We start from the raw sequence: 19,374 nt of genomic DNA, 5'->3' as shown, positions 1-19,374 counted from the left end.
AGCAATATAAACTAAATGTATCAGGTGACGTTTGAAATGCAGTCAAAAGTAGAAGTAGTTTTATGGTATTTATTTACTAGCGAATGCCTCCTGTGTTACGCTAGGTTTCCATGCTGCAAGAATCTTCTAGCTGTCATTAGGAAAATCTTGCAACCCTACAGTATTTCTCCATGTGAACAAGTCTTGAAAAGGACATGCAACATTTTTTTCATCTTGCAAGGAGTCATGTCCAACTTCCTGGGTCGTCTTTATTGCTACTTGCAATCGCCCTGCCACTGATATATTAAAAAAAGAAAAAGTTTCGTCGCTTCCGAAACAATGGATTGTTCACCATTTGTCCACTAGAGTCCAGTGCTGCACGGGTGGAGATACATTTCTTGCTTTGAGAAAGTTGTATTGTGTAAACAGCAAATAGAAAGATGAGGTTGCAAGATTTTTTAGTGACAGCTTCAAGATTCTTATAACATGGCAACCTAACTTTACTATGACAATATTTTGCGTACTTCCTTCTGTACTGTTCGTATGGAATTTATCTGAATTCGAGGTTTCGCAGAAAATTTAGAACGTCGTGGATGGGCATCTTAAGAGAAGCATCTCCACCTCTTGTTCTTCCATTATAGGTAGAACATCTAAAAAAAAAAAAAAAAAAAAAAGCTTAAATACTGTATATATTGAATTAGTGTCGATTAGAAGTCCAAAACCCCAAATTTCACTTCTCTAACCTTAAAGAATTCCGAAATATAGACATTTTATTGTAATAATTGCAACCTCACTCTCTTTTCTTCTCTTCTAGGACAGATATCAAAAATGATTAAACACGTGTTTAATTATTTCGTTCTAACATCAAATTTTATGTTTCTGATGACGGGAGGCCATCCTCTCCTAAAAACTCAGTACATATCTTATTCGCAGTTCCCCTCTTCTTCTTTACGGTAAAACAACACTACACAGCGCATCATTCGCATATGAGCATGAATCTCCTCATTCCTCACAACATATGTACATGTCTCTTTACAGACAGAAGTGAAAGACGTCTTGATTTTTTTAAAAAAAAAATCAACAAGGGGTATCATAAAGGGGAGATTTTTTCGATTATTTTTTTCAATATCTTGCACCGATTCCAAGATTTGAGCCTACGTCCGGTTGGAGTTTCTAATGCATGTATGGCCAGTGTTTTCTTTCTTCTTGCATGCAGTATGTAATAAGCAAATGCATTACATATACAATTAATCATAATATCGGTTATATATGGTGTTCATTGGGCAAAACACTCAAAAAATAAAGATTTATCTTAAGACTCGAGAAATGGTTATCCTTCCTTTTTCACTATTATTTGGCCTTGGAACAAACGCCTGAGACATATACAACCCCAATATACAACATTGTGGTGTTGGAATGTATAATGCATAGGATATGATGCTTTAGTTTTTTTTATTCAACGCTTCCAGCGTACCCTAAAAAAATGTAATAAAGAAATAATGGCCATGTTTTTTTTTTAAATATTCAATTAGAACTGGACAATCTACAAGAAATTTGCAATCGATCAGTGAAAATGTCATCGTTCTAGAGCCTGTAGTTTTCGAGATCTGATTGTCGAAAGGATTGGACATAAACATATAAATGTAGTTTAAAAGAGCTCCAAAGATGGCAGCACAATTCATTTGCATTTATTTCGGAGAAGGCTTATTAAAGGCAAAGGCCTTTGAACAATAATTTAAAAGGGTAAACATTGTGAAAAATATTTCGTTAAGTATGTAATTTATTTAAAGAACACTCTTTTAAAAATATTTGTCTTTGTTATAAACGTGAAATCACAAATAACCGTAAATCAAAGGTTTGAATGCTAAGGTTATAGGTTAGAGCTCGGTCGCTCTTAATTGGTAGTGTAGCATTTTAATAGATAGATAACTGACAAAATACGAGGGAGGATCAGAAACTAAAGTTGCAAGGCCGATATTAATGGAGTTTCGTCCGTTATAGAGGAATAAGAAGTGTGCGGTAATTTTAATATGTGGAGTTGGCAACTGTGCAGAATTTCAGCCACCCGCCACCTATGGCGTTAGTTGTATGTAAACACAAATGGCGACTCGTTTAGAAAACTAGTTTTCCGAAGAATTCCGCTGTTATTCGATTTCTGTGGACGAAACATGTAACCGTGGCTGAAATTCACCGGCAGCTGGTATTGGTTTACAAAGAGACTGTAATGTCCCGTCAGCATGTGGCAGAATGGTGTCGAAAGTTTGCGGATGGTAGGGTAAACGTCATCCACGACGAACGCAGTGGCCAACTAAGCACGGTATCAACAGGCGTGAAGGAACTGATTCAGTACAACAGGCGGATCACGTTACGGCATCCAAGCTATTTTTACCTATTCCCGTACTTGAAGGATGACTTGTGAGGCCGTGGCTTCGCTTCAGAAGAGGAGGTGGTGAAACACTTCGTGACAACGTGGCTGAACACGCAAGGAGAGAATCTTCAAACTCATCTCACGATACGAAAGTGCCTGAACCGATATGGAGACTATGTCGAAAAATAACCTAATGTATATATTATCTGTTGGCTGTATTGGTTGTATGATATAATATGTACACGTTTCACTTCAGCTTTGTAACCTTACTTTCCGATCATCTCTCGTAGTAATAAAAATGAGTGTTCATCTAAGCGCATAGTGATTAGAGTATTTTTAAAATTAACTATCGTCAGTTCTTCTAACATCTCTATCATTGTCGTAGGAACCGCACCTCTACTACTAATGGTGATGGGAAGAACTCGAAACTCATTTGATCCAGCTAAATTCTCTTTTAACTCCTATATTTGTATCTACTTCTTCTCTTTCCGCAACTTCCAAGCATTCCTCTTCCTCCTAGGGGCACGGTAGCTCAGTGCTAGAACCTTCTTTCTGGTGCGTGGGGGTCCTTGGTTCCATCTCCGGCCAAATAAGTTTGTGGTAGACATTATGTCCGTTGGTTTTGTCGGGGTACTCCCGTTATTGGTGTCAGGTTTTATTTTACTTTCCCTTAGACTTAGGGCATCAAATAGTATTTTAAAATTAATTGACTGAAAGCTTTCGAAATGTGGTTATGGAGAAAAATGGAAGGAATTAGTTGGGTCGAGGGGAAAAACAAATGGGAGGGTGTTAAAAATGGTGTTGGAGAAAACAGTTTTAGATATTATTAAGAAGAGGAAGACAAACTGGGTGCGACATTGACTAAGAAGGAACTGTACCCTGAGGTACGTTTTAGACGGTATGGTAGCAGGAAAGAGAGGGAGAGGATGAAAGAAACCACAAGTAATGGACATTTTTTTTTTTTTTTTTTTTTACATTCGCTCAGTCGCGTTACTCTTAGTCGGTTACCTAGAGCATTCGAAAACCGACGAGTTATCATCATTGCGAATGATTTCTATAGTAGTTTTGTGTTTTTTCTTTATTTCCATAAGTGAAAAAAGAAAAAATAGGAAAATTTGGGAGAGAAAGGATAGGGAAGGAAAAGAGACCAAAAAAAGGGAAAATTTACAAAAACGAAAAACAAACAAAAAAACTAAGAATTTAACAAATAAGTTTGAATCTAGATTGCTTGTTTTTTGTGTATTTCTGTGTGTGTGTTTGCTATCTGTGTTCTCTCCGTATGTATGTTTTCACCTATTGGCTGCTTCTTCTTTTTACCTTAGGCTTCTTCTTGTTTCTTGCAGGTTTTCCCTGTATGATTAGGTTTTTTCACCCATATGTTTATATATATATATATATATATATATATATATATATATATATATATATATATATATTTAAATATATTTCTTTGGTATTCACCTATTTCTTTCACTGCACTAATGGTTTTCACCTGTGTTTCTACACTACACTGTATGCTTTTGCTGTCACTAACACTAATAATCACTGACACTTATTTTTCACCTATATGACTTTCTATTTATATATACTCGTATATATATATATTTAACTTCACCTTGCACCACACGAATTTTTGGCTTAACTTAAGCTTTTAGTTTTTCAGCCTGTATGTTTTTTTCATTTATTCTCTACTTTCTCTCTTCCACATACTAAAAATTTATCTTTTCATTTAACTCTAATACTGTATTCATTATTTATTTATTTATTTATTTTAACCGCTCATTTTGCGCTCCTTGGTATCTTGGCTGGTTCTTATAGACTGGGTCCGGGGTCCACTCGGAGCATTCGGAGTAATGGACAATATCAAAACAGAGAAATCTGAGAGACCTGGGTTCGATTCCCGGCGGGAGCTCATCTGGTTTGAATTCCATGTTAATCAGTAGGTCCCGTCTCATATAGCCTTGCTGCTGAAAGGGATGTTAAAATCAATATCAACTCAAAACAGAGAAATCGTACGTAAAGACGAAGAGGTTAGCGGAAGGCCGTGGAGCTTGGAAGCTTCTCAGTTACAGCAAGTGATCTACCTATAGTAACTGAATACCAATGATCATGATGATGATGATACTTTTATAAATTTATTTTCTGAAAACGGAAGAATCATAGTGATCAAATAATCGAACTCTTTATTACACTACTAAGGTTATGGACTGTAGCTAACAAAATATTAAAAAAAAAAAAAAAAAAAAAAAAACTAAAGGAGAAAACGAAGATGTAAACAATTACTGTCTCGTGTATTCATTCAATAGAGGCATGTTAATTTTGCTTTTCCTGTAGAACTACTTAGATTGCTTATAGTTGATAAACGTCCAAGTTGTTCATTCAGGCCTGTATGAATAGGCTTTGTGTTCAGATCTGCGTTGCAGTGGCAATTACTCCTAAGCTTTGTTGCTTCAGCGCTGCTTATTGGATTCAAATGTGCTACAGACAGATGAACAAATTGTAAACTGTAATTCACAGTGTTTAACAAGTCTTCTGGTTCCGGCTTCTGTTTTCAACGAACTTGAGAAGTTCATTACTGAATTCTCTATGTCTCTCTCTCTCTCCCTCTGTGTGTGTGTGTGTGTGTTTCATTTGCGATTTTTTCAATTTTGAGCCCTCCATCCGATAGAGTATCAAAAACTAACTGAAAGAACTGATGGCATTTTTTGCGTCACTGTTACCGTTCCCGAGATATTGGCCAAAAAATGGCTGATTTCGGGAGATTTAACCCTTTTAAATTTTGGGGTTTTTAAGGTAATTTTTAGGCTTTCAGTCAAGCAGCTAGAGTACCAACACTATTGACGCTAAGATCATGGTTCGTACTTTTTTTTTTTTTTGTAATGAAGCAGTTTCCAACTGCATCAGTCAAATTTCCATATTGCGTACCGAATGCGAGAAATTCCCGCTCAAAGTGGAAAAAGGGATTTTTGAAAAATTCCTTTTATCGTAAATTTCTCCGCTCGGGTATATGACACGCACATGCGAATGGTACCCCCCAAAAAACTTTGCTTCATTGTAAAAATAATGAGGAACAAAGAATGTACGGGGAAGAATAGTCTTGACGCTATAGCCGATTTACCAATATTCCCTCCATAATACATTTTCAGTCAATTTCTATCCAATCCGCTTCAGCATAAAGACTAATCTTTGTAGGAACATGAATCGTACCTCGTCTTGTTCGGCATGAATGGGCCTTTCGAACGGTATAACTTGCATATCCCTGTCGTGCACCTGAGGGGAGAAAATTCCCCCAAAGGGAAATTTTGTAAAAAATCCCTTTTTTCGATGTGTTCGGGATTTTCCCGCTTCTGGTACATAATAGGGAAATTTGAGTGCTACATTTGGAAACTCTGCTTCATAACGAAACCAACGAGGTACAAACTATGTTTCTAAGATTAATAGGGATGCGTCACGATTTTTTTCTTTTAAAAAAGCTCTAAAATTTATCTTTTTTTAAAAGGCGCCTTCGTTGTTTGTGACGTCACTGCCCCCAGGCATCTCACACGTGACTGCAAAATGCCCATAAAACGTGTTCTTTGATGCTTCCATACTTGAATAAATGCAAAAAACCCGGTGTGAAAAGCTTTACTAGAGATTTATAAAGCAAATTCCGAAGGTCGACGCCATGGGCTGTATACAGGCCAAAAAATTTAAAAGGGTTAAGGAGTCTTATCTCGGGAACCGTAAGTCACAGAGAAAATACTGATGTTGATCAATACCAACATTGATTCAATAATAATACCAGTTATTGATTCAATAATAATTACGTCATTAGTCATTGTTTCATTACACTAGTTAACAAAGGTTTTGTTACATAAAAGGAAATACCTGTTCTTAAAGGAACTTTTTGCGCTGAATTCGAATATGCACTCGGTTTTTCTCCATCACGTACGATTTTCCCGTAACAGAGGGATTTTCGGGAAAATCCCTCAAAAATTTCCCTTTTCGTTTATTTTACACCCCAAGATCTTGTCCCCTTGCATATACTAACATAGAAATTATACCTAAGTATACTTTGATTCATATTTAACAAACCCTCCAAGTTTCGTAATAATCGCTTTATTCTTTCTAGAGAAATAAATATGTTTGTATGTATACTGTGTGTACTGTTTATTGCACCTTATAGTAATGCTTTCAGATCTCTTAAGTTGAGGTAAAACGTTTTGCTTTATTACCACAAACACATATATAAAATATAATACAATATAATTTACAAGTGTGACAATTTACAATAAACAATAATACAAATGTACCAAAAGGTCATAAAAAGACAATCAAAACTATCACAATATGTGAAACTTCCATTGGGTTACAAAAACGTACACTACTTCCTTCTTTTGTAAGAAATGTTGCATTCTCTAACAAGACCCCAACAATAGTCCCCCATCATTGAAGGATCCCATCGTCCCTGGTACCTTTTCTCCATTGCCATTATATCTTGGTGGAATCTTTCCCCCTGTTCGTCGCTGAGAGCACCTAGGTTAGCAGGAAAGAAGCTGAGGTGGGAGTGCAAAAAGTGGATTTTTAAAGACATCCTACAACCCAACTCTTTGTATTTCTGTATCATGTCCTGTACGATTTCTGTGTAACTCTCAGCTTTGTTGTTGCCCAGAAAGTTGCGCACAACACACTTAAATGCTGTCCGGGCAGCTAGCTCAGCACTGTTTAACTTGCTGTCAAAGCTATCATCAAGCATTAATTTCCTAATTTGGGGACCAATAAACACTCCCGCTGAAATCTTAGCATCACTCAGGTTAGGGAACTTATCTCGCAAATACTTGAAACCTTAACCAGATGTGTCCATGGCTTTGACAAAGTTTTTCATAAGTCCTAACTTGATATGAAGTGGCGGTAGTAATATCTTATTAGGATCTACCAAAGGAGCGTATTTGACGTTGCATTCTCCAGGTACGTAATTCACTCTAGGTTCCCATTCCTTCACTTCATAATGTTTGTCATCAGCTCGGCTATCCCATAAACATAAAAAACATTGGTACTTCGTGTAACCGCACTGCAGTCCTAATAAAATACCAACTACCTTGAGATCACAACATATTTGCCAACAATGGTCCTTGTAATTTATAAGATTTAGCAAAGTTGACATGGTGTCATAGGATTCCTTAATCTTCACTGAGTGCGCAAGTGGTATAGAAGGTTTTTTATTTCCATTATGTAAAAGGACAGCTTTAAGGCTGACCTTTGACGCGTCGATAAATAACCTCCATTCTTCTGGAACGTAAGGAATTCCTAGCTCCGCCATCAACTTGGAGAATTGTATATATATGTATTAAGATATACATATACTGTACGTTTAAAAAAAATATACGTTGGAAGTACATTCTATTTTTATACACGTTTCTAATTTACAGAGAGCAATTCAAGTGTGTTGTTGACTATTGTAAATATTCATTTTTATGTCTGTGTTTGTAGTAATAAAGCAAATCGTTTTTACCCCAACTCAGGAGATCTGAAAGCATTACTATCAGGTGCAATAAACAGTGCACACAGTATACATACAAATATATTTATTTCTCTAGAAAGAACAAAGCGATTTTTACGAAACTTTTAGGGTTTATTAAATATAAATCAAGGCATACTTAGGTATAATTTCTATGTTCCTATATGTAAGGGGACAGGAGCTAGGGAATAAAATATCTGAAAAAGGGAAATTTTGGAGGGAATTTCCCGAAAATCCCTCTGTTACGGGAAAACTGTACGTGATGGAGAGAAACCGAGTGCATATTCGAATTCAGCGCAAAAAGTTCCTTTAAGATCAGGTGATTTTTCTCATGTAACAAACAAAAAGTTTAAATTTGTTAACTAGTGTTATTAATTCTTTTTAAGTTCGTTCTGGCAATGCTTTTGGAGCATTCTCAATTGATTTGTTTTTAAATTCAAGAGAAAAGGAAAATATAAGAATTCTCGTCTCATTTTCGAGACGAGACATTTCTCGATTCTCTTGAGAAACACAAGTTCATCCAAGTCTTACAAGGGAACCTTCCGAAAATGATAGTTGCAGTGAAAGATGTGGCCTATGCCAATTGAAAGAGCTGTAACAGAGATGTTCATTCCCAAAAAATTAGCTGCCCATAGCAATAGGTTCAAGAAATATAAGGGGTGGAAGTTCGGGAAACAGCAAGGTTGGACAAGGGGGGAAAAGTGCAAATTCCGCAAAAAAAAAAAAAAAAAAAAAAGGGTGCACAGCAAAATACAATGCTGACAAGTGATGTATAGAAAGAGACTTCCACAATAGGGAACAAATGAAGGCCACCAGTGGGGTTAACAGTGTTGCCAACTGCAATGAAAAGTACATGTTTTGGAAAGAGCACTATATGAAGTGAGTGCAATATTCAGTGTCATGTAAAACATAAGATATGACGTGTATAGTCAGTGGTACAATCTAACAAAAGAGAATAGAAAAAACAGAAATACGAAAAATACGGAAAATACGAAGTTGACCATAATGCGCCACATTTGATCACCAGCTGTGCATATTAGAATGAACAAAACAAGAAAGCACCAACTGTGCAGGAAACCGACAGAGTCGAAAAGAGAAACGAGTTCCAAAGTTGGCAACACTGGCCATGAAAATCCAGACAATTCTAATATAGTTAGGCCACTCGCTTCACAAAAAGAAAATTCCGACAAGAGGCCATCGCATCATTTGTACATGCTCGTCCACATTGTACGTGCAATTGTTCGATGAGACAATGGTCCAAACAGAAGATACATTTGCAGTGAGCACAGCGGAATACTGCCAATCCGTCACACATGGTACAATAATCGCCTGTGAATGTCTCGAAACAGTACTATAGAGGTGTCGGAACCTTTGGTGGTCTTTCTATCACATATCCACAACTGTAGAAAGCAAACATAATCAAAGGCTTGATCTGCTGTTTGTTGCTGTCTGCAGTACTATCACCGCCTATATGATATATCCAGATTGTCCCACCTAACTCTGCGACTGGATTAGTTTCAAAGCGAAAAGTGACACATCCAGTTGTGCAGGAATGTACCCATATCAGCGGGTGACAATCTTCTGTGAGACGCAAGTGCCTCCAAGTCCCCCATCATAGGGTCTCAGGGGCCAACTTCAAAATTTCGAATAGCACCATCGGTCGATTTATATTTATTTTGATAAATCTTGGAATATGCAACAACGCATATCAGAAATATTTACTATATGGGATTTCAAAATGGCCGCCAAAAATATCTGCTCGGTGACAAGAACAACGTGCATTTTTGGCGGCCATTTTGAAACCCGTGCTTCATATAGCAAATGTTTCTTATAGGCGGTGTTGTATCTATCCAGAGAAATATCCGCCCCCTGTTTCCATTTGAAATGTTGCGTTGACCCCTCGAGCCTTATGATGGGGGCCCTGGGGGACTTGCTTCTTACAAAATTTTTTTGGCCCTCGACAAGAGTACATTCCTGTGCAATTGGATTTGCAACATCTCTTTTCGCTTTGCAGGAATTTGAGATCACGATGTTTGATGCCATGTTAAGACAACATATATTTGTGGCGGTCATTTTGAAAAACATGCTTCATATAGCAAATGTTTCCTATATGTGTTGTTACACATTCCATGATCTATCGAGAGAGGTACCACTCGGTCCCTGTTGCCATTTGAAAGTTTGAAGTTGGCTCCTGGGGCCCTATGATGAGGATCCTGCGGGCACTTGCTTCTCACAGACTTTTATCACCCCCTGACATTGGTACATTCCTGCACAACTGGATCCGTCACATTTTTGTTCGTTTCGCAAATCTTTCAGGTCACAAAGTTTGGTAGGACACCCTGTATATTCCCACATACGACCCAACCATGACATAATGTTTACTTCTATTATCGGTTGTTGGCTCAACCCAACCATTTCATGTTCCCCGACTTGACATTGCCTCAATCACTCTAACATTGAAGCATTCCGAGTGATGCCTGTTGCCGGAATTTTCTTTTTGTGAAGCGAGTGGCCTAACTATATTAGATTTGTCTGGATGTTCATGGCCAGTGTTGCCAACTTTGGAACTCGTTTTTCTTTTCGACTCTAGGTACGTCGGTTTCCTGCATAGTCGGTGCTTCTTGTTTTGTTCATTCTAATATGAACAGCTCGTGATCAAATGTGGTGTATTATGGCTAACTCCATCTTTTCCGTATTTTTCGTACTTCTGTTCTATTTTCTTTTGTTAGATTGTACCACTGATTATACACTCTATGTCTTATGTTCTACATGACAGGTTGACACTGAATATTGCACTCACTTCATACATAACTCTTTGCAAAACATGTACTTTTCATTGCAGTTGGCAACACTGTTAACCCCACTGGTGGCCTTCATTAGTTCCCTATTGTAGCAAGTCTCTTTCTATACATCAGTTGTCAGCATTTTATTTTGCCGTGCCCTCCTTTCTTGCGGAATTTGCATTCCCCCCCCCTTGTCCAACCTTGCTGTTTCCTGAACTTCCACCCCTTATATTTCTTGAGCCTATTGCTATGGGCAGCTAATTTTTTGGGAATGAACATCTCTGTTACAGCTCTTTCAATTGGCATAGGCCACATCTTTCACTGCAACTATCATTTTCGGAAGGTTCCCTTGTTAGATCTTAATCAGTGTTTCATTCAGTGTATAAAAATAGAAATTGATAAAGGCATTGTACGAACATAATTAAGAGTCTTCATCCCGGCGAAATTAAAATACCGCTAATTTTACAGTAATTATGTGATATCTTCAAATAGATAAAAGATAATCGAAAAGTGGAACAAGAGCGCCCTAGACAATATTATTTTACATGAGAAACCGTTATCACGACTCACTTATCTGCTTTGGATGTCGAGCCATTTTGCAAATCGGCATTTATTTTCGCGTTTCTAAACAGCTGAAAAGGGAAAGCCGCTAGGTGACTTGTGATAACGGTACCTCACGCAAAATAGTATTGTCTAGAGCGCTCTTGTTCCATATTTCAATTATCTTTTATCTATTTGAAGATATCACATAATTACTGTAAAATTAGCGGTATTTTAATTTCGCCGGGATGAAGACTCTTAAGAGTATTTATCAACGTATTAAAATACGCTGTAATTTACTCCAATAATAAAAATGATTTAAATGTTGTTATAGCACACGCTTTGTTTCCCTTTCGTGACGCGGAACAATTCTGATGATTTCCAGATGAAATTAAGCAAAAAATTAGGTTATAGGTAAATTTAGTATCTGAATTCACAAAAGGAGACGAAATTTTTTTGAAACGAAAAAAGCTTTCCAAAAATCTACTTTCAAGGCCACCATTTCTCTTTTTGTTTCATTTGTTTCTATTTACTTACCTGAGATAAGTTTATCTAAGTGAAAAAAAAGAACTTCAGGCGCTTTTGGATTTTGATATTTGTAATTGTAATTATAGCAATAGGATTTGTTACTTGACTTTCGAAAGACAATCTGGTTTCACATTTTTGTTTGTTTGTTTGTTTGTTTGTTTTACGTTGGCCTACTTTACTTCGATTTGAGACTCAAATTTCATCTTTTCTCACTGAAAAGTATCTGTAGTTCATCAAGGAAATAATTATATATGATAATTAAATGGAAATGCATCGTAATATAGGCCCTGACAAACACTTTACCATTTTGTATCGTAGAGTTAAGATCCACCGGTATCCTAACAGAGCGTTGCTTGAGCGATGGACCATAGAAATTCAAACTTCAATTAGTGATAATTTCAAAGTCTTGTTTTATTACAAGTGTGAACTCTTTAGTCAGTAGAGAAGAGGGCATGGATCATGGGTCAGAGTTAATGACGATGGGTTTTGGTGGGTGGGGGGTCAAGTTTTCATTGACCCAAACGATCTCTGCTCAGTTTAATTTCAAATTTTACAGATTTCATTTAAAGACTGTGACAAACATCTTGGCATTTGAGCTAAACGAATAAAACGCAAGCTCTGGCGCGACGTTGCCAAGTCGTAAAGGGGTGTGGCTATAACTAAGTAGACAAACTACAGCGCGATCAGGTGGCAGGGGATAGACGTGAATGTGTACTATATAAACGTGGCAATACCGCTGGCCTCTCATTTGCTAGCAGTATTTAAAGGGAACTTGGAGCACCGCCTCCAAATGCCAAGATGTTTGTCACGCCGTTTAATTTCATAGAACACATGGATCTCTTCCAAATGGAAAGAGTACTCTGATTAACCTTTATGTATGGAGTTGGGTTAATTCAATTTTTATGTGCGTTCGAAGCTATATTTTTCTTCTATAGCAAGATTTGAGTAATTAGGAAATTGTTTTGATGAGTTTGCCTAATAGTAGAACGCTGTGTAAGGGAGTTGGTGGAACATATAAGCCTACCTTTGTGAAGGAGGGCTGCATCCAAGTGAAATGTCGCCCGATGAATCGATTGTTTGACCTTAAAAGCTTTAAAGAACACCTTGAAAAGACGGGAAGCGGGGGGGGGGGGGAAGTAGCGAAATTTCACTGCATAATTCATTGTTGGCACAATAGAACTGAATATTTCGGTCAGCATGGTTATCGCATCACAGAGACCAATAAACTAAATAAAACAAGTCTTACTAGTTTTCTGTTGCTACAGATATTGTTTAGTGATACAACGTGAAAAAAAGAAAAGAAAAGAAAAGAAAAAAGAAAGAAAGAAAGAAAGAAAAAAGTTTCTGATAACTCCAACAGTGAACCCGTTTTCCCCTATTGTAACAGCAGGCTTTCTGCATTTCTTGAGATTTATGTGCTGTCAAGTGTTTCATCGTACCAGTACCATCCAAATGTCAGTATCAGTGATATCCAAATGTTGGTCCGCGAGTCTTTCAGCTGGCCCGCTAATAAAACCGAGAAATTGTTCGATTTGTTCTTTTTAACTCCATGCAAACCAGGAATAGAGTACCTGGCCACCATAATGCATCTGAACCAAAACGTGTGTTTCAACTGTCAAAATATTTTCTTCAGTTTTTTGATTTGCAAGATAGGGCCGTTGATACTTACAAGGGAACATTTTATATTGATAGTAGCATTGCCCAATCAAACAATGTGCAATCGATAGAGGAATGAAGAAAAGTGAGGAATCCAAAGTTTTACCGGCCGACACCCAAAAACACAGGAGATACAGAGGAAAGAAGAATCTAGAATCATGTGAAGATAACAATGCAAAAGATACACTGACACAGAAAGAACTTCAAAATGATTAAAGTAATCAAAATGACATTTACACAACAGTATAGTAAGCTAACATTGTACCCACATATATGCTGAATAACATCTTGTCCGTGAGTACAATGTTAGCTTACTATACTGTTGCGTAAATGTCATTTTGAGTAATCATTTTGCAGTTCTTTGGTTTCCTATTTTGTCAAATTACCGTTATTTTGTAGGGATGGATACGAGTGTGTTTTCTTGAAAACTCGACTCGACCCGAAACAGATATCTTTAAGCTCGGGAAACTATTTCTGTAGAAACGGAATCGGTTTCCGGAGAACAACGGAACACTATTCTGGTCAGAAATAGAACCAATTTTGAAAGAAAGAAAAAAAAACGGAACAGGTTTACAAGAAAACCGAAACCAGATCCGGTGAAAAACCGAACCGGTTTTGAAAAAAACGATAACCGGTTTCGGTAAAAAAAAACCCTATTTTTGTGCCCACCACTAGTATAAACTCGAAAGATAGGCGGTTTGAATCAGAATACTAAAAACTAGTTGACTGGCGATCTCGGTAGTCGTGAACTCTAGGATGCAAGGCCATCATTCATGAGGTTCTGGCTGTGAGTTCCGGAGGAGTGAGTATTCACTCTCAAGCCCGGCCCGGATTTAAGGTTATCGGCGCGGTTGAGCCGAACTAAGCCGATGGATCATCCTAACCGAGCCGGCTTCAGCCGATGGCTCATTCCCGAGCTGATGTGTCACCTCAAGCGAGCTGGCTCGAGCCGTCTGCTCAATTGAACCAAGCCGATGGCTCATCCCAACTGAGCTGGCTCGAGCTGTTTGCTCAGTTGAACCGAGCCGAGCTGGTTGACATCACTGCCCGGGTTGGACTTTTGCTTTTGTTTTGGTTGGACTTTCAGAAAGATTACGCCCGTGCAGGTCTCAGCCTTGATGCTAACAACTGCAGTATATACTTATATTGGTGCTCACGACATTTGAGACTGTCTCGTTATAAAAATCCGTTGTCATTTCCTTATCGAGACGATACGAGATGCGAGCAGTGTCCCTTCTCGTGAGCAACACATAATATATTCTACATTAGTGCTTATATTTCTCATGACTTTCGCTTTCGAGTCTAATCAGGCTGTGAGTTCAAAACAAGTTAAAACGAGGAGCGAGCCATTTATCAAACTCGACTCGACTCGAAACTCAACTTCAAAAACAGTGACTCGGCTCGAAAAAATTATCTTTGACTCGACTCGTGTCCTCTCTATTTAGCATTTATTTAATTATGCGAAGGAAAACTGAATCGATGCAGACGATGTTGTCAAAAAAATTGTTCTTTGAACACACTCCACTTTGTTTCACTGTGGAAACAAATTAAGTAGCTTACAAATGTATAAAGAAGTATAAAACGCTTGTGTGTTGTGTGTCCATTATATATATGTATAGTATTAATCACCTATATCCTCCATAGAAAATGGGTCTGGATTGGTTAAAAGCCACTTCTATATTGGTTATTCATAAAAGCTTTTAATGGTCGCGTATTAAGGCTTTAATTTCCATGATAACGTTCCCAATGCGCAAAAAGTGAATTGATTAATATAATCTTTGTAAGGCGAGTCACAACCTACAATGTATGTGTGAAAAAAATGTTATTTAACTAAGTATATTTAATAAAAAAAAAATTAAAAGATATATAGTTGCAAAGATAGGATTCCGATATCCGTACGTAATAAATGTACATGCTTAGTATTCTAGTCTTGCCAGAAAGAAATGTCAATATTTTTTATCACAACTTCGATTTAAATCTGTAAATATGGTGTGAATGAATTAGCTTAGGTAGTTCAGTGAACTGAAATAGTGTAACATCATATCTTACTCGATGCTATGGTGATCGCCATAACTTTTTATTTTTTATACACATGAGCTAAAAATAATATTAAAATATAGTAACATTCCAACTTACGATACCGGTACGTGACTTATGTCAGTTCTCAGTTTAAACGTAAATCCGAAAATTACAACTACTTGCGCGAATGAACATGTTTACGGCTTTATATATATATGTGTGTGTGTTTTGTTTGTTTGTTCTGGGTTCGATTTTCAGTGGGGGCACTTGGTCAAAAAAAATCTAAGTACCATCCCATCTATCCTGAGTGAGATTTTACTGGTTTTTTTCTTATTCATATCAGACAAATGCTGGGATGGTACTTAACATACAGATCCTAGGTCGTTTCCTTCCTTTCTTCCCTTTTCTCGGATAGTATGTTCACCGAGGGACGTCACCCCTCATACGTCAAGGGCTAACATGGCCATAGATGCCGAAAGCCCAGAAATCTAATTCCCGTTTAAATTATTCGAGAGCGCGAGTTCAGTTGGTTTCACAATTTTGGAAGAATTGCAAATATAAATGATGTGGTTGGGTTGTTACAAAATACCATTGAGTAATGTATTGGAAGACAATTATGGATGTAGGTTATGAATTCGTCAACTGTCAATAATAAATTATGTCAAGGAAGCTGTATACTGTAGTTGATAATACAGAAATGAGTCATAAGTTTTGGAATATTTCCACAACCAAAACAGCATGTGTATGCGTACCAGCGGCGGATCTGTTTAAGGGACACCCGGTCACGTGCCCTCCCATTCATGATCTAAATAGAACTGCAATTATTAAATCAGTACTAATACATTAACAGAAACTTTTTTCTTTCTTTCTTTTTCTTTTTTCTTTTGTAATGTTTGGATTTGTTCCGCCACAGCCGTGTTTGGGAGTGAAGGAGGCTGTGGTTATGCGTTCTCGTAGGATAGACAAAACCTGGCAACACAGCGACGGTTGTTTTTTGGCTGCGGACTTACAATCTTTATGCTTTGACAGTAGCCCTATCATCAGAGGCGGCAGGGGATCTTATGGCTATGTCCATTGAAAATGGGCACAGTAATGTTGAGACCTGTCGCATGAGGCGCTATGCTCTGTCTTATGGAACAAACAGTGGAAAGAAGGTCGCGCCAAGGAAACTCAACTCTGTACAGAGGGGAACGTAAGGAGGGGGAAGGAGGGTCAAGCCATTTTCAGAATTTGGGGATGGAAAAGGTTTATGCTTGGCCTTTCCGGGTGTAGCGAATGACATATTAAGGGTTGCCATCATGGTGCAGTTAATTTACAATACATTGACATAAAATTTACACGCATAAGTTACCAATCGGCATCTGCAATCGTATTTTCAAATAGTGAGCTACACTTTACGTAGATAATGTTTCCCAGAAAAGTAATTAAGAAATCACACATAATTGAAGGAAATGGACATATAGTAGTTGAAACAAATTGTTGTTGGAAACAAATGAATAATTCGTTACCCAAAATATCAATCAGGGGCTGTTTCACACATGGGCCAACATGGGTCATGGCCTGGGACGGCGAGTTTTCTGAGATCATTTTATTTAATACCAGCTTTGGAAATTTCAGGTATTTATTTATTATGCATAGTTATGGTGATATGACACGGAATTATTGCATTTGTAAATATATTTTTAAAAAAATCTGCTTGGCAAGAAGTAAGTAATTAACATTCTAGTTATTAATTTACATCAATTATTTCCCCTCTTGTATTGTTGATACCTTATTCTTTTATCGTAATTTTAAAACATTTCCATTGTTGATAAACTTCCAGAATTACCTACAGTTTTCAAACCAACCGAGCCGCCAACCCAAGAAATTTGAATGTTTCAATGTTGTATTATTATTCTTGAACTTGGCTGATCTCATGAACTTGGTTTCATAATCAGCAACTGTCTCAGAATTTCTATACTGCAAGGGCGCCCATCAGGGGGCCAAGGTGGGGCGCTCGCCCCCTAGAGGAAATTGTACTTCAGAATATCGAAAATCCAATATAATTTTTACATTAGTTACAGCAAAATTTGAAACTATTTTTGAAACGTCGCTTATACTTGCCCCCCTTGGAAACCACAACATGGGCGCCCTTGCTATACTGGTATTTAATTTATTGTTATTGACGGGGCGGAATTTTTACAATGGCTCGAAGGCGGCAAAAATGTTAAATACGTCCCTGAATATCACGTTACTGATCTTCAACGATGGCAGGATTCAAAAGAACGGTCACTCCTAATGTTATCCTAGTGTGTAGCAGTAGATTATTTCAGATTATGGTAGGGGGCGGGAGGCAAGACTATCCACCGACATAATTAAAATTTTTAATTAGTATTTTACTATAGTAGATTATTAATATATATATATGACGCCCTAGTATGTAGGCATTTTGGATGTGCCCCACCACTTTTAAATTCCACGAGCCGCCACTGATGCGTACATCGTGATCGAGCGTAAGTACAAGGTCAAACTGGTGCGAACCATTACAACTCAAAATATAGTCCTAATTACCCCTTCGGGTGACTACCTGTTTCGATCCATGGTGCTCATCTATCTATTTCCTAGGAGTGCTCATTAGTAGTTGTGCCTTTTTTTAGGAAGTTTGTGGTGACCACTTCCTCTCCGTATCAGAACACTAAAGCAGAATCCTGTTCGCTTGAATATCTTGAAAGAGGAAAACCGTTGTGTTTCCGCTTTCTGGGCCTTCAATCGAGACCGAAGTGCTGAATTCACGTTTTACCCTCGGTCAACAATCTCTTGATGAGTCGCAGGACAAAGAGCCAAAAATGTCCTCCCGTATGATGTAGGCCTATGTCATTTGGGATATATATGTATTATATAGAGCTTGTTCATCCCCGGGAAGGTAGTCAAAACGGAATGAACGGAGCAACGATGAAGTGCGTTGTTTCTATAGTGTATTTGATGGTCAAATGTCTCTCTTCCAATGGTCTTCACGTTATGGTCCGATTATGGGGCATCTCCGCCTCCGTTTAAATTACGTAGCGTTTTTTTTTTTTTCTGTACTGAATAAGAAGAATCATTACTAAATGTGTTGATCGTATCTTCAATTTTGAGAGCTCATTCGTGGCTAAGCGGTTAGCGTACGCGCCTTTGGCGTGGGAGACCCAGGTTCAAATCCCGACTGGAGTTCATGTGGTTTGGACCCCACGTTAAGCTGTAGATCCACGTCTCATATAGCCTCACTGCTAAATAGACCGTTAAACTCAAAATCAACTTTTTTTTTTTTGCGGTTGTGGCTTTTTTTTCTGTGGGTAGCTTATTATTACAGCCTTGGTTTCCTTCTGATCCATTTCTGGAGTCGCTCACACCAGACGCGCACCCACAATTTTTTGTTGGTTCAAAGTATGGAACGGCTGTTACGCTACAGCCGAAAAAAAGAAATAATTATTAAGTACTGACACTAAGACTTTATACTATACAGACATAACTCAACATGATAGTCACTTGATACCTTACTTGCAGGTAAGGCCCAGGAGTTTTTAAAGTATCTTCTTATTTATTATAGTGCTTCATAATGATTCATAAATTGTGTTACTGGTTATTAACTGTTAATGTTTGTGTATTTCTTTCTTTCAGTCAATATTCCAACCGGCTCCTTTCAGCGATGAGCCCGCAGCAGTGAGTGAACGAGAACGATGTGACTATTCAATACGTATCACTTACCAGATGGCAAAGTCTGGAAAAGGTACAGTACGTTCACTTTTATATTTCCCTCGTGAATTTATAACAAAACATTCCATTTCGTTCATAAGTCAGTAGGACTCAACTAATTAGCTTAGAATTATTATATCACGCTTGCATTTGTGCAAGTAGCCTTTGGTTTGATCACCACTGAAGTCATTTATGCTTAGATCTCGCATTACTCGCTTCGTTTGAACGTTGAAAGGGGGTTATAATGATCACGATGAGTCGTGAAGCTTGACCTAGATTTACCAGTTTCACCA

The 19,374-nt window shown here is 37.7% G+C and overlaps 1 protein-coding gene across 3 annotated transcripts in view; it reads left to right on the top strand.

The window, feature by feature from the left end:
- Positions 1-19,374, top strand: part of LOC145693708 (choline-phosphate cytidylyltransferase A-like) — a 210,482-nt gene that overhangs the window by 131,739 nt on the left and 59,369 nt on the right. For all 3 annotated transcript variants that reach the window (XM_081769987.1, XM_081769988.1, XM_081769989.1), the window contains one exon: positions 19,007-19,115. In XM_081769987.1, coding sequence (XP_081626113.1) covers positions 19,007-19,115 — 109 coding nt within the window. The remainder of the gene's footprint in view (positions 1-19,006; positions 19,116-19,374) is intronic.

Source organism: Thermobia domestica, chromosome 8 (genome assembly GCF_964235325.1).
Source record: "Thermobia domestica chromosome 8, izTheDome1.hap1.1, whole genome shotgun sequence".
NCBI classification, from domain to species: domain Eukaryota; kingdom Metazoa; phylum Arthropoda; class Insecta; order Zygentoma; family Lepismatidae; genus Thermobia; species Thermobia domestica.
The sequence above is the reverse complement of the archived record's forward strand: the minus strand, read 5'-3'. Positions and strand labels throughout refer to the sequence as shown.